Genomic DNA, 14,074 nt, shown 5'->3' with positions numbered 1-14,074 from the left:
CAGTTTGGAGTTTCACAGAGAATATGGTTACCATGACTTCATTATTATCTCTCATTTCTCTCTCTCCCCTATCTCTTTGATAGCCAATTTGCTCTGCTCTTTTGGAATGAGGGGAGCTCTGGTACAATAATACATACAGTAATTGCCATGTTTTCATAAACTTCTTAATAAAGAGTGAAAATACTATTATTCTGTATGGAGAGGTTGCAAAAATTCAAGTATCTTCTCCTCTTAGCTAATTTCTTACTGTTACTTCCACTGAGTTGCTGTCTAATGCTTCTTCTAACAGTGGTTATGATCAGTAAGATAAGAGTTGTGGCTTTTTGGATACACATCGCCTACATGTGACATATACTTATGTGCCCCTCCTTCGTATTTTGTTTCCAAACAAACTTGGATGGCTCAGGAATAAACATGGCAACAACCAAAGCTGATACAGAGGTAGAAGAGTGAGTGTGAGTGTGTGTGTGTGTGTAAAATTCTGTCCCAGCCCAACTTTCTGAAGGAAAACATTAACCTTTCCCCTCATTTTCCTGCAATGACCTGAGAACCTATAAAATCCCTTGTTACATTTTTTCAACTGTTCTGCTCCCCCATCTCTTCTTACACCATTCCAGCCAGGCTTCTAAAACACAATTCAATTAGGCCTGTCTGTAGTGAACAGTGCACCTTCAGGGATGTAATTTATTTAATCCAAGGCCCAACATACATGCAAGCAAGTCTTCGGACCCAGCATCCTAGCTGGAAGGAGCAAGTTAATATTAGTCTGTATTCCTCATCTAAGTTCACCTGTCTCTTCTGCGCAGGCTCTTCACCTCTTTATTGGGACACCCCTTCTGGAGTCAGGCCTACTGCCATCACCAGGGGAAGGGTTCCTTCACTTGTCTCAGCATCCCTGCAGGGGTCAAACTATTGCAGCTATTCTCTGGAGTGGCGTATTTTGGAATCTGCTCCCTGCCCCAGCAACACCTCTCCTAGATTCCCTTTTCTGCTGAGTTCTCTAACCAGCTCTCCTGACAAGTCTCTTTCCTCAGGAGCTTCCTCTCCAAGTATTATGAGGGCTCAGGCAGGGAGCTCCACAAGTCTCTATGAGGCCCTGGTGTTCTATAGCTAATTAACTGCAGCCCAGCCACCTAGGTAATTAACTCCTGACAGGTGGATCTGGGTTGGCTCATTTTCCTTAGCGGAGCCTGTCACAGGTAGGCTAGTCCCCGACTCCCTGGAAATGGCCAGCTCCCGTAACACAAAATGTGATATCTAGGCACAATAAACAATAAGTTTCCTTGGAAACAGAATGATACGTTTAAATATATAATTTTCAAAATTCAGTGAACATTATCCAAAAACTTTGTTGTCAAGTCAATCTTCAGTCTCAAACAAGTAATCAGTGCCCCTGGCAAGACAAGTATACATGTTCAGTGCAATTATATACCCATTGTTGCTATGCAGGACAAATGCCTAAGGACATGAAATGACAAGGCAACATATTTACTAACATCGACAGTGAGGAAATCCTGTTATCATTTGGAATCAGAGCCAGGGTTAGAAAGAACTCACAGGTACTTGATTTTTATCCCTATATTCATTACTCTGTAGACTCTGTTGCCTCTTTCCAAGCAGTCTGATAACGCCAAAAGTGGAAATGGAATACCTTAGGTCACCTTTAGGTCATCAATTGCTATCAAGCCCACGTTGCTAGTAGCAGTGATCAAAAGTCACCTTCTAATAGTTTTTTGGTGATTACAGTCTGGTTACCATTGAACAATTGTCCACATTACAAATGTAAAGGAAAAATAAGAGTAGGCCTAAACTGTGGTCAAGAAAACTGTATATGTGGTCAAAGGGCAGAAGGAGAGAGTGAGGAAAATTGCGAAGTAAAGTATTTGCAACAGCCAATCTTAAGAAACATGTAGTTGCAACAGCAAATGTTAGGAAAGCCATTAACTGCAAAAGAAAAACCTGTTAATAAACAGGAAAGCTTGTTTTTTCTGTATTCCTAATAAGGGAAAAATATTAATAAGGAAGTGGGCTTGATTTAATGTTGCCTTTGAGCTATATAAGCTCCTGTGTTCCTTTTGGGGACAGAGCAGCCAGGCTGGTTGTCTCTTCCTGCATGCTTGTAATAAAGGAGCCTCAGGCTGTTCTGATCCAAACACAACGCGGGGTAAATTTTTCCACAACACAAATATCACTACCATACGTGGAACTTAACTGACAGTCTTGCTGGCAGTCACAGCAGAGAAGCTAAGGATTCAACGGGACATCAACAGTGAGAGACAATATTACCCTGATCAGGAGTGAGGAACATAGATAGGACCATGGAGAGGAAAATGCTCTGCTATTACCTATTCCTGTTCTACGGATTAATAGAAGACTTCAGGCTCCATGGCTTTCAGGCTATGAAATTCACTTGAATTAACTCAGACACCTTACCTCAGACTCATTAATGCATGAGTAAACACAGGGGCAGCTCTAGGTCCCCAGTCCCACAGATTCAGCGACTTGCCTGTGGGAGGTTCGCTGGTCCCGCGGCTTCGGCGTACCCGCTGCTGAATTGCCGCCGAATCCGTGGGACCAGCGGACCTCCCGCAGGCAAGCCACTGAAGGCTGCCTGACTGCCGCCCTCGCAGGGACCAGCAGGCCGCCCCCCGCAGCTTGCCGCCCCAGGCACACGCTTGGAGCACTGGTGCCTGGAGCCGCCACTGAGTAAACAATCACCTTTTTAAGGTTTTAAACCGACAACAAGCTCCACACAGACAGCCCCCAGCACCTGTGAAGATCCCTGGCTCTAAGAGTCTGCCGATGGAGGGTATGTCTACACGGCAATTAAGAACCCATGGCTGGCCTGTGCCAGCTGACTCGGGCTAGTGGGTCATGAGCAAAGGGGCTGTTTAGCTGTGGGGTAGTCGTTGCAGCTCAGGCTGCTGTCTAAGCTCTAGAACCCTCCTACCTTGCAGGGTCCTAGATCCTCGGCTCCAGCTCGAACCCAGGCTCCAGCCCAAGCCTGAATGTTTACATTGAAATTAAACAGTCCCTTAGCCCAAGCCCAACGAGCCTGAGTCAGCTGACATGGACCAGTTGCAGGTTTTTATTTGTAGTGTAGACGTACAGATAGAGCTCACTGTATACTTCTGATGGAATTCTGCGCCACTGTACATGTGCAGAATTTATGTCCCCTGAAGATTTCTTTGCTTCCCTGCAGAAAAATGACTTTCTGACAGGGAAGCAAAGGGAAGCCATAAGAGCGGTCATATGACCCTCCCCAACAGTACGTTTCAGGTATCCAGAGAGGTAAATCACTGTGGGGTAAGGGGCGGGGCTGGGAAAGACCCGTCTGGTGGCTCTTACCCTGCACTGGGCTCAGCTGCTAGCCCCGACTGGGTTGGGGAGGACGGAATGGGACAGGGCCCTGGAGTGTTTCGGGGGCAGGCCTGGTCCTTGTGTGTCAGGGTTGTGTGCAGCCTCACCGCTGAGTCTGTGTCCCGGGGGGAGCTACGCAGTGATCTCCCATCTCTGTGCAGCTAGTGGCCTGTGCTCCTCCATGCCATGCTGGAGCCTCCACATTCATCTGACAAATAAAATTTTGCAGATTTGTAAAATATTGTGCGCAGAATTTGTAATGATTTGGCGCAGAATACCCTCAGGAGTAACTGTAGAATAGGGTCTTAAGTGTTTACAGGACCGAAGCCTTAATGAGACCGTATTAACTCAGCTTTCATGAAAATTCCCAGCTCCAACTTTAAAATCTCCTCATGCTCCCTAAACTAAGGCAAAAGTTATAATAAATAAAATAATAAATAATAAACGATATTTTACCTCCTCATTAAAAATATTGTCTTCCACAAGGGCAAATTGATTTTTGCAAAGCTAAACTAATGTAGTTTCCTGCACTTAATTTGCTTAACAAACTGAACAACAACAACAACAAAACTGGGCTTCATTATAAACCCTTTGCATACAAGCAAATCTCACTGGCTCTGTTCTGATGTGACAGTTGCATAATCAGGTGGCAGAAATTTGAGAATACACAATTAAATATACACACATTAAGTAGTCCTTCTAGACGCTGCATATTCAAATAAACACATCTGAAGCAGCATCAATTATATTACAATTTCTATCCATATTTAATTTGTACTGCACCATAAAAGGTGTGCAAAATATGAAATTTTAGACAAAGGTCAGTAGGACTTGCTGGGCACTGATGCTACTTAACAAGAGAACTGATGAACAAAGCCTTTGCAGATATTTAGCGTAAGATGTAAACAAATAAAGCCAAATTCTGCTCCCACATACACCAATATAAATCTAGCCTAATTCCCCTGAAGTATTTGTATAGCTGAGGCCTGTAGACTTGTTATACACAATGACATGATGCACTCCAATGCTCTTCTTGCATGTTTTGTAAAATATCAGCTACAATAATAGGATGGGGGAAAAGCTTCTTTGAAGGAGACTGGATTATTTGAAGAAGGGAGTGTTGGAAAACTGAGCAGGCCTAATGCAGGCTTAATGAACTAAATAGGGTAGTAAGGGACGCGGAACAACCCAAGGGACGCGGAACAACCTATGTCAGCTTTTTGCTTATCGGCCTGTTTTGGCTCGTAGGTATTTCCAGCTGCGTTCTCATATATGCTTCCAAGTATATAGAACAAAGGGTCAACAACTGTATCTTGTTACCCCTTCAGAATGATAAATGTATCCTTAATAGATGTATCTTGCTTCCTTCTTTAAATTGATATATGTATCCTGTGTACCCAATTAAGCTTTAATTGGCCCTTATGAATGTATTTACAGGTTCAATGGGTCAGCAAAATGACGTAAAAGGATGTAAACTGAGTTGTTTGTTACTGGTTATAAAAGAAAGCCGCTTGGCCATGAAAGGGATGTCTCTCCTCTGGCACTAGCCGATGAGAACACCCGCTCGGCGGACCGATCAATAAAGGGAGTGGTACTCGGCTCTTTGTCCTCCGTGCCTTGGTGTAATTAGGTAAGCTCCGGGGGGAAATGAGCCCTATTTGGCTAACAGGAGGAATACAATTGCAATGTGTATGGTTCTTGGAGGCAACAAGGTGTGGGCTGTGCTGAGAGCAGGGGCCAATCTACATCTGAAATCTTACCAGAAACAAAAAGTGAGCAACATGGACATGTTTTTTTTAATTGTTTTCATATAGGAAAACATTTTGATCTTTTATCCTGAGTCCTTTAGATGACAGTGTAAAAAGATATAAACAACATGAAAAGGAAGCAGAAGTGCAAGAACTTTTTCCTCTCAAACTCTGAATCATGAAACACCTTTCATTATAATCTTTAAATGTTTAATCTTCCACATTTCTGAATCATTCATGCTGTAGGACACGGAGCCCTCTTTCCCTAGACTGGGAGGGAGCATGATGACAGTAGTCAGAGCTGCCAATGGCAAAGATTTTTTTTTTACTAGATGTGGCCAGTAGTAATACCCAACATTTCTACAGCATTTTTCATCTTCAAAACACTTTAAATAAAACTCATTAACTAATGTAATGAGTCTGGTAAAGGGAGTCTATAGTGTGCCAGCAGAGTTGACTCAAAGACTGTGCAAGCATATGCAGATAGACACATACCCGTGGGCAAAGCTGATCTACACTAGAAAATTACTTCAACCTATACATCTTGCTGGGGCCCAAGGCATGATTAAAAATATAACCAAAGCAGGCCTTTTTAGAATAACAGCACTAGGTACCAGCTAACCACATGACTACATTCCTAAGAGAATGGTAATTGATCAGGTAAGCACAAATACATTCCTAAGAGGATGGTACAGAAACACACAGACCCCTTGTAAGATAAGACTGGAATGACAGGATAATGCAGAGGTTTTCAAAACGGGTGGCAAGGAATGTATTCTGGGGGAACATGGGAAGCTTGCGGGGGCAGGGAAAAGAGGGAAAGCTTACTGCACTCATTCAGAGCTGGATGGCCAGAGAGCAACGGCTGTTGGCCAGATGCGGGGGGGAGGGGGAACGGAGAGACGTAAACTACTAAAGGCACAAAGAAGGGGGCCACGATCAAATAAGCTTGAGAACTACTGGAATAATGGATGAGATTTTGTTCAAATTATCACGTACAAGGATGGTAACTAATAACATCTGGAATGTAATATGTAACTTGTTTGTATCAACACGTAACAGGAGAATAATAGGCTAACACAAAGCTATTCCTCCTAAGGGATAATGCTATGTTGATTTGAGCTGATATCTTATCACTAGCATACATGTGTTAGCATACTCATAACCCTGCTATATGGGATGCTGAGATGGTGCTTTGTTGACAATAAACCTAGCCAAGCCTTCGCCACCAAACCGAGCAGTGGTCTTTCTTTATTATGAGCATCAAGGTCTACTGAATCAACAATCTATGCTGGTGCAGGGAATAGTGGAGCTCCAGGAACAGCCTGGAGGAAAAAAAAATCGATACCCTTGAGTGATGTAGTTAAGTTGACCTAAGTCCTAATGTACACAGTGGTACATAAACTGAAGAATTCTTCCACGGATATAGCTACTGCCTCTCAGAGAGATGGATTTCCTACAGCAATGGGAGAACCCTTCCTGTCACTGTAGTAAGTGTCTATTCTGAAGCCAGGCCAGAGGAACCCAACTGGCGGGCACTATGTGGCTGGGGGATGCCTTAACAGAGCATATTAACACTGAGCCACAGTAATGTGTGTGGCTGTAGTGTGCTGAGCCTGTTATTATTTGTTTGCACCATGCTATGAACCTTGCACTGATTGCTGTGTGCACCAAAAGTAACACATTTTAAAACACTTTTTAAAGTAGCACTGGGTAATAAAACTGAACAGTAACACAAGAAGCCCACTGAAGTGAGTGTGTGCATGTATGTGTGAGAGAGAGGTAGAGAGAGACAAAGAGAGTCTGTGTGAGCTGGGGGAAGCTGAGAGACTGTAGAGGGGGAGTGTGTATGTGAGAGAGAAAGACAGTGTGTGTATGTTGGGGGAGAGTGACTGTGTCGGCATGCTGTCTCTTTAAGTTCAGACTGCAACCAGAAATAACCAATCCTGAGGCAGAAGCTGGTGCACAGATAGCTGGTGTTCCCCTGTCCCCCATCCCAGCTCAGCAGAGATCAGTACACGGGCAGTGGGAGGGGGAAACCCTGACATTAGCCCCTGCCTCCCTACCCAGCTATGCACTGCACAGCAGTCTTCCCCCTCCAACCCCTGTAACAGCAGCCTGCCCTGCCTGTGTGAGCTTTCCACGATTCAGAACTTCCTGGGGTTTTTGAAATGGGAGGGGCACATGCCCATGTAGCTGGATGCAGGGCAGCAGAGTTCAAAACAGTGAGCAGAGGGGTCACAGTGGGTATTGTGAGATATCTCCTGGGGGTCAGTTACTGCAGCATAACGAACGCAGCATCTACACTGATGCTTTGTCGATCTGACTTTGCTGCAAAAAGCCTCTTGTCGAGGTGGTTTTCTTTTGTCGGCAAAGCAGGAGAGTTTTGTCAGCAGGAGGAGCATTGTAGTGTGTACACCTCTGCTGTTTTGACAAAAAAATCTGCCTTTTGCCAACAAAACTGTGTAGCATAGACCAGGCCTAAGCCTTTGCCTATACTAGACAGGCCTTGTTGGAAGAGCTGTACCAGCACGTCCTCATAGCATGGACATAGCTTATACCCGCAAGACTGTGCTTTTGCTAGTATTGCTTATATCAATTCCCCAAACAAAATATAATATACCAGCAAAAACACTTTTTTGATGGTATAACTGTATCTACATTAGGTTTTTACCAGGACATATATATATATATCACACCCCTAAGAAACATTACTGTACTGGCAAATTCTAGAGTAGACCAGTGCTCAGTATGCTGAACTGGTAATGATGCTAACATATTGAGCAAGTGCAAGATGTTATGCTATGTTGTTCACTCAGAAAGTTGACCAAACTGAATCAGAGTCCCATAAGGCTCTATGGCTAGGCCAAAGGTGAAGTGGAAAATTACTGCGGGGGGGATAGCTCAGTGGTTTGAGCATTGGCCTGCTAAACCCAGGATTGTGAGCTCAATCCTTGAGGGGGCCATTTAGGGATCTGAGGCAAAAATCTGTCTGGGGATTGGTCCTGCTTTGAGCAGGGGGTTGGACTAGATGACCTCCTGAGGTCCTGACATTCTATGAAGCCACTGTTAGATATAATGCAGACCTGGCATTGGTAGTTTTACCATGTAAGAAAGGGAATTGTATGAAGAGCTGTGCAATTGGCTCTTGCAAACAGATGTATTAAGAAAAAATATGTAAACTGATTTATTGCTATCACCTTATCCAGTTATGCTTACAGTATGGTATGTAACTAAGGGTTGGTCTACACTGGGAAACTAGGTTGATATAACTGTCACTCTGGGGTATGAAAATCCACCCCCACAAGCAACACAGTTAAATTGACCTAAGCCTGGGTGTGGACAATGCTAGGTCAGTGGGAGACAATAAGGGCTGAGGAATATAACATGGGAGAGCGCAATAAGGGGCTAGGTGAGGTATAACATGCAGGAGTTCTGGGGCAGTAAGAACTGGGGGTAGTTATAACATGCAGGAGAGCATTAAGGGTCTGGGGGTATAAAGTGCAGAGGACATGAAGAGGCTGGGGGGTTATAGCATGGGGGTCAATAAGCAGGGATTAAGGGGAGGAAGGTATAACACACAGGGGGCAATAAGCGGAGGAGGGTATAACGTGCAGGGGGGCCAAGGGCAATAAGGGGGGGTATAACATACAGGTCCCAGGGCAGTAAGGAGGTGTGAGGTATAACAGGCAGGGGGTAGGGGCAATAAGAGCTGGAGGTGGTTATAACACGCAGGGGGCAATAAGGGGGAGAGTATAACAGGCGGGGGGGCAATAAGAGGGGGAGGGTATAACGCAGCGGGGGGGCAAGGGCAATAAGGGGGATATGACACACAGGTCCCAGGGCAGTAAGGAGGTGTGAGGTATAACAGGCAGGGGGTAGGGGCAATAAGAGCTGGGGTGGTTATAACACGCAGGGGGCAATAAGGGGAGGAGAGTATAACGCAGGGGGGAGGGGCAGGGCAATAAGGGGGATATGACACACAGGTCCAGGGCAGTAAGGAGGTGGGAGGTATTACAGGCGGTGGGAGGGGCAATAAGAGCTGGAGGTGGTTATAACACGCAGGGGGCAATAAGGGGGAGAGTATAACAGGCGGGGGGGCAATAAGAGGGGGAGGGTATAACGCAGCGGGGGGGGCAAGGGCAATAAGGGGGTATGACACAGGTCCAGGGGCAGTGAGGGGGTGGGAGGTACAACAGGCGCGGGGGTGGGGGGCGCGGTCCGAGCCACTCACAGGTCCAGGAGGAGCCGGACGCCCCCGCAGGCCCCGTCCCAGCCCCCGCCCGGAGCATTCATGGCCCAGGCCGCTCGCTCCCGGCCCTGCAGCCCAGCTGCTCTTTAGGGACCATCCGCCATTTCCGTAGGACGCACAGTGCCGAACCGGGCCGCTTTTCACTCCCGCTCCTCACGCGTCCAACGGGTGTCGGGCTACCGAGGCCCCCAGCGCGCGGGGCTTTCCGTGTGGTCACTGCCTCGCCGTGAACTCGCGGCGCCACGTTTTTCAAGAAGGCGACGAGTTTCTAGCGATCCCCTTAGGGGTGGGATGAGGGATGATGGGAAATGTAGTCTTGTCAGGGAGCTGCTTCTTCCCTGAATGGCGGGAGGACTCCTGAGAGCAGAGGTTTTCCCAGAGCCCCGGGGAAAACCAGACTCAGACCCGCAGCTGGTGCTCAGTCCAGTATTGCCAACCCCCAGGGGTCAAAAACAATGAGCCAAGCCCCCAAAAATCACTAGACTGGTTTAGTAATAAAGAGATTTGTACAAATAATATCAGAGGGGTAGCCGTGTTAGTCTGGTTCTGTAAAAGCAGCAAAGAATCCTGTGGCACCTTATAGACTAACAGACGTTTTGCAGCATGAGCTTTCGTGGGTGAATACCCACTTAGAAATGTGACTCTGGAAGAGACCTTTGAGAGGTTATCAAATCCAGCCCCCTGCACTAATATAGGCTCATAAACCTGGTGTGGGTACAAGTGTTGGCAAACCACGCTGTCCCTGCATTGAACCTTGGTATTGTTCCCCTCATAGTACGGTACAGTAGGTACACTCTGTTATGCTAGGACAATGGCCCATTGAGGAAAGCCAGCCTTAACCAATTAGTAGGAAATAAACAAGTATATCAATCATGTAGTAATGAGTAACCTGTTTGATATCAATCATGTAGTAATGAGTAACCTGTCTGTAAGAAAAGAGAATACAAGAAAAGGTCCGGGGCTTTTCTAGGACGCCTCTCTGCAGCACCGTCTCTGTTTCCCGTTACTACAACCTGGACCATACCTGCCAGGTGTCTGTCTAACCTGTTCCTAAAAACCTCCATGCAACAGGGATTCCATAATAAGTAATAAATAGTTTTGGGTTCCTTTTGTTGCCTTAGTTTCTAAGGTTCATGCAAGTCACCTTTTCATGCTTTTCTCCACGATCTTGAGGATTAGAAACTTGTTTTAAACAAAGAAAGAAAAGAAAGCTAAGATTCTCAGCTGCAAGAGTTGGTGCTTCAAGAAAAAGTAAATATTGTGAAACTCATGAGATTTGGCAACAATGTTGTTAGCCAAATAGGGCTCGTTTCCCCCCGGAGCTTACCTAATTACACCAAGGAGGCACGGAGACAGGAAGACGAATACCACTTTCTTTATTGATCGGTCAGCTGAGCGGGTGCTCCTCTCGGCTAGTGCCAGAGAAAGAGACACACCTTTCATGGCCAAGCCGCCTTCTTTTATAACCCGAAACAAACAACTCAGTTTACATCCTTTTACATCATTTTGCTGACACATTGAACCTGTAAATGCATTCATAAGGGCCAATTAAAGCTTAATTGGGTACACAGGATACATATATCAATTTAAAGAAGGAAGCAAGATACATCTATTGAGGATACATTTATCATTCTGAAGGGGTAACAAGAGACAGTTGTTGACCCTTTGTTCTATATATTTGGACGCATATATGGGAACGCAGCTGGATATTCTTGCGAGCCAAACAAGCTGATAAGCAAAAAGCTGACACAGGTTGTTATGCATCTCTTACTGTTACGCGTTCCTTCTCCTATCTGGTTCATTAGGCCTACTTAGTTTTCCAAACTTTCCAACAGTTCCCCCCCTTTGAGAATACTCAACAAACATTTGACTGAGTTTTCTCATAATCTAAGGGTCGTTAGGTCTCCATTCTTCCTTTTCTACTGGGCAGTATAATGTCATCACCTGTTGATAGGTAACCTGCGTGGCCAGGCGGCGAACAATCACAATCAAACATGAGGTAAAGCAAGCTAGGGTTAATAAAGTGATAACAAACAATATAAAGAGAAGGAAACCTTTTCGCAGCCACCCAAATTGTGGTAGCCAAGCCGTAAACCAATCTGTGTCCCAACCGCCCCAGGTTTGGACTGGGACATGGGCTATCTTTCGCATTTCCTTTGTTAGTTGTTTGACTGCTTGCCCATTGTCATCTATCTGTAAGCAGCAGTTAGACTCATTGAGTTTTGCACAGAGTCCTCCTTCTTCCGCTAACAAATAATCAAGCGCAATATGGTGTTGAAGAATTGCATGCCTCATTTGAGTTGATTGATCAGCCAAAAGGTCAAGTGCTGCAGCTGTCTGGTTGGTTAATACTTCCAGGATAGCCTGCAGCCTAATGATTCGATTTAGATTATAAATTGGCTCCCTACCCCCTGTTACAAGTTCACTAGGGTTCCAGGTGGCTGGGCCATAGTGTTTGATGATCCTCTCAGGGGGCCACTCCTGAGCTCCCCAGGCCTGGGAACTCCCGGCAGTTAGAGTGGAGTCCACAAACCGCTTGTCCCTAATTAGATCATCATATACTTTAATTCCTAACGTGTGTCCCTGGTTTTGTGGCAAAAGAAAGAACAGGGGCCTAATATACCCCACATAACAGATTCCTGACCAGTTCGGGGGCAATCTGCGATATGCATAGGATCCGCAGATCCAATAATGGCCTTTCAGGGCCCAGGGCCCATTAGCAAAGGGCCCATCCCAGGTGTCAGGGTCCAATGGTCGCTCATAGTATAAGTTATTGCCTGTCCCTAAGGGACCTCCGAGGGGCCCTCCCATTATCACTGACGGTATACCGTCCGGACTACAGTATTCACATTTCCACACCCCAGCTCCAGCTTTCCAAACACAATTACATCCAGATCTGGGCTTATTAGTACTAGACCAGAAGTGCCGAAAATGTGTCACGCGGGTTCCATTAGGGTGTTGCCATGCCCATTGATACCACCGGACCACGTGATCCTTACTGGTGGTATTGTCTCGTTGACAGGCCAAAAAGAGGGAATCAAAGTACCCATCCAGTCCTACTGCTTTACAACCATCACCTGTATGGTGTTGGTAGGAACATTTCACCCAGGTATTGTTGGTTAATTTCACATGGGTATGGTTCCATCGTCCTTTATACTTGGAGCAATCGTAGGTGTGGCAGCCAGGATGGTGATAGCAATCAAAGCCTAGGGACATAGTCCAGCTACATTTACTCTTTCCTAGGTACTGTCCCTCGGGTCTTGTTCGATTAAGGCAAAAGACACCCATCCCAGCTGAATAGAGTCGCCAGGGACCACCATCCTCAGTCCATTCCCCTGTGCCACTATGCACGATGCTGAGGTTACTCAGCAACCATTTAGGCTGTACTGGCTGGGCTACCCAGGGCCACTCATTTAATTCCCCTGGACCGCCGCACACCCAACAGTTCGTGAGATTAAAAGAATGTGCAATAATCTCCCCTAGCTGTAAAAACCTGTTCTCCCAACCATAAGAGCAAGCGAACACATAAAACAAAAACAGAACGAATAACTTCATTGTTTCTTTCTTTTGAATAGTCCTTTTAGCCCCTCTAGTCCCTGAAACTCCCAGGCGGAGTCTTCACCTGTGCTACCCCGGGTGTCCGGAGCCGGGGCGGACAGAGGGCTGCTGTCCTCTTCAGCCGGCTCGTCCTCTGGAGTCTGATCCAGAAACCGTTTTACCCGTGTGCAATGGGTCCATTTGTCGCTTCCAAGAACTTTAACGGCAGCCTGGCTGACGAGTGAAACAACGTGCGGGCCGTCCCACCACGGCGTGAGGGGATCACGCTTCCACTTCTTGATAAGGACTTGATCACCGATCTGGAATGAATGCATGGGTTGATCCAAGGGAAGGGTCTGGAACGGCGCAGCGTATCGGTGTAGCTGTAACAAGACAGATTGCAGCGCAGAAACCTGCTTCCACAAGGAGTCATTCCCCACCTCCCAGCTTACATTCTCGCGGAATCCCAGGATAAGTACTCAGGGAGGGAACCCAAAAACCAGTTCAAAAGGTGACAGTTTAAGACCCTTGCGCGGGGCCCTTCGAATACGTGTAAGGGCCAGCGGCAAAGCATCAGGCCACTTTAGACCAGATTCCATACACAGTTTTGTTAGGGTATCCTTAAGGGTTCTATTCATTCTTTCCACTTGACCTGAGCTCTGCGGCCTCCAGGGCGTATGTAATTTCCATTGGATACCGAGAACTTGTTATACCTGTTGAACCACCTGGGAGATGAAATGGGTTCCTCGGTCCGACTCAATTACTTCCGGGAGATGGAAGCGGGGAAGTATTTCATGTAGCAGTGCCTTGGTAACGGCCCGAGCCTGGCAGTGTCGGGTTGGGTAACACTCTACCCACCCCGTAAGCTGGTCAACAAAGACAAGTAAGTATTTATAGCCCCTACAAGGGGGCACTTCCGCAAAGTCCACTTGCCATCTTTGGAAAGGGTAAGCCGCCCAGGGCCGGCCTCCCATTGGGGCAGGAGGGCCACCCCCTTTCTGGTTCATTTGCTGACAAACAGAACAGTTTTTAACAATTCTTTGGGCCTCCATATGTATACCCAGTCCCCTAAGGGACTGGGTAGCCAAATCGACCATGGCTCCTGACCCCAAATGGCCCTCCCTATGCAAGGAGCGGAGAATCTCGTGGAGGACTGGTCTGGGCACAAAAATTTCTC

The 14,074-nt window shown here is 46.4% G+C and overlaps 1 protein-coding gene across 2 annotated transcripts in view; it reads right to left on the bottom strand.

Moving 5' to 3' along the window:
• Positions 1–9,610, bottom strand: part of AMN1 (antagonist of mitotic exit network 1 homolog) — a 69,315-nt gene extending 59,705 nt beyond the window's left edge. The window contains exon 1 of one of the 2 annotated variants that reach the window (XM_045001287.1): positions 9,343–9,610. In XM_045001287.1, the coding sequence (XP_044857222.1) occupies positions 9,343–9,404 (62 nt within the window). In that variant the 5' untranslated portion in view covers positions 9,405–9,610. Of the gene's footprint in view, positions 1–3,348; positions 3,368–9,342 lie in introns of those variants that run through there. The other variant, XM_045001294.1, reaches the window with a different exon arrangement.
• Positions 9,611–14,074: the final 4,464 nt, after the last annotated feature.

This window comes from Mauremys mutica, chromosome 1, assembly GCF_020497125.1.
Source record: "Mauremys mutica isolate MM-2020 ecotype Southern chromosome 1, ASM2049712v1, whole genome shotgun sequence".
In the NCBI taxonomy this organism is placed as follows: Eukaryota; Metazoa; Chordata; order Testudines; family Geoemydidae; genus Mauremys; species Mauremys mutica.
Note: the sequence above shows the minus strand (reverse complement) of the source record. Positions and strands in the feature narration are given on the sequence as shown.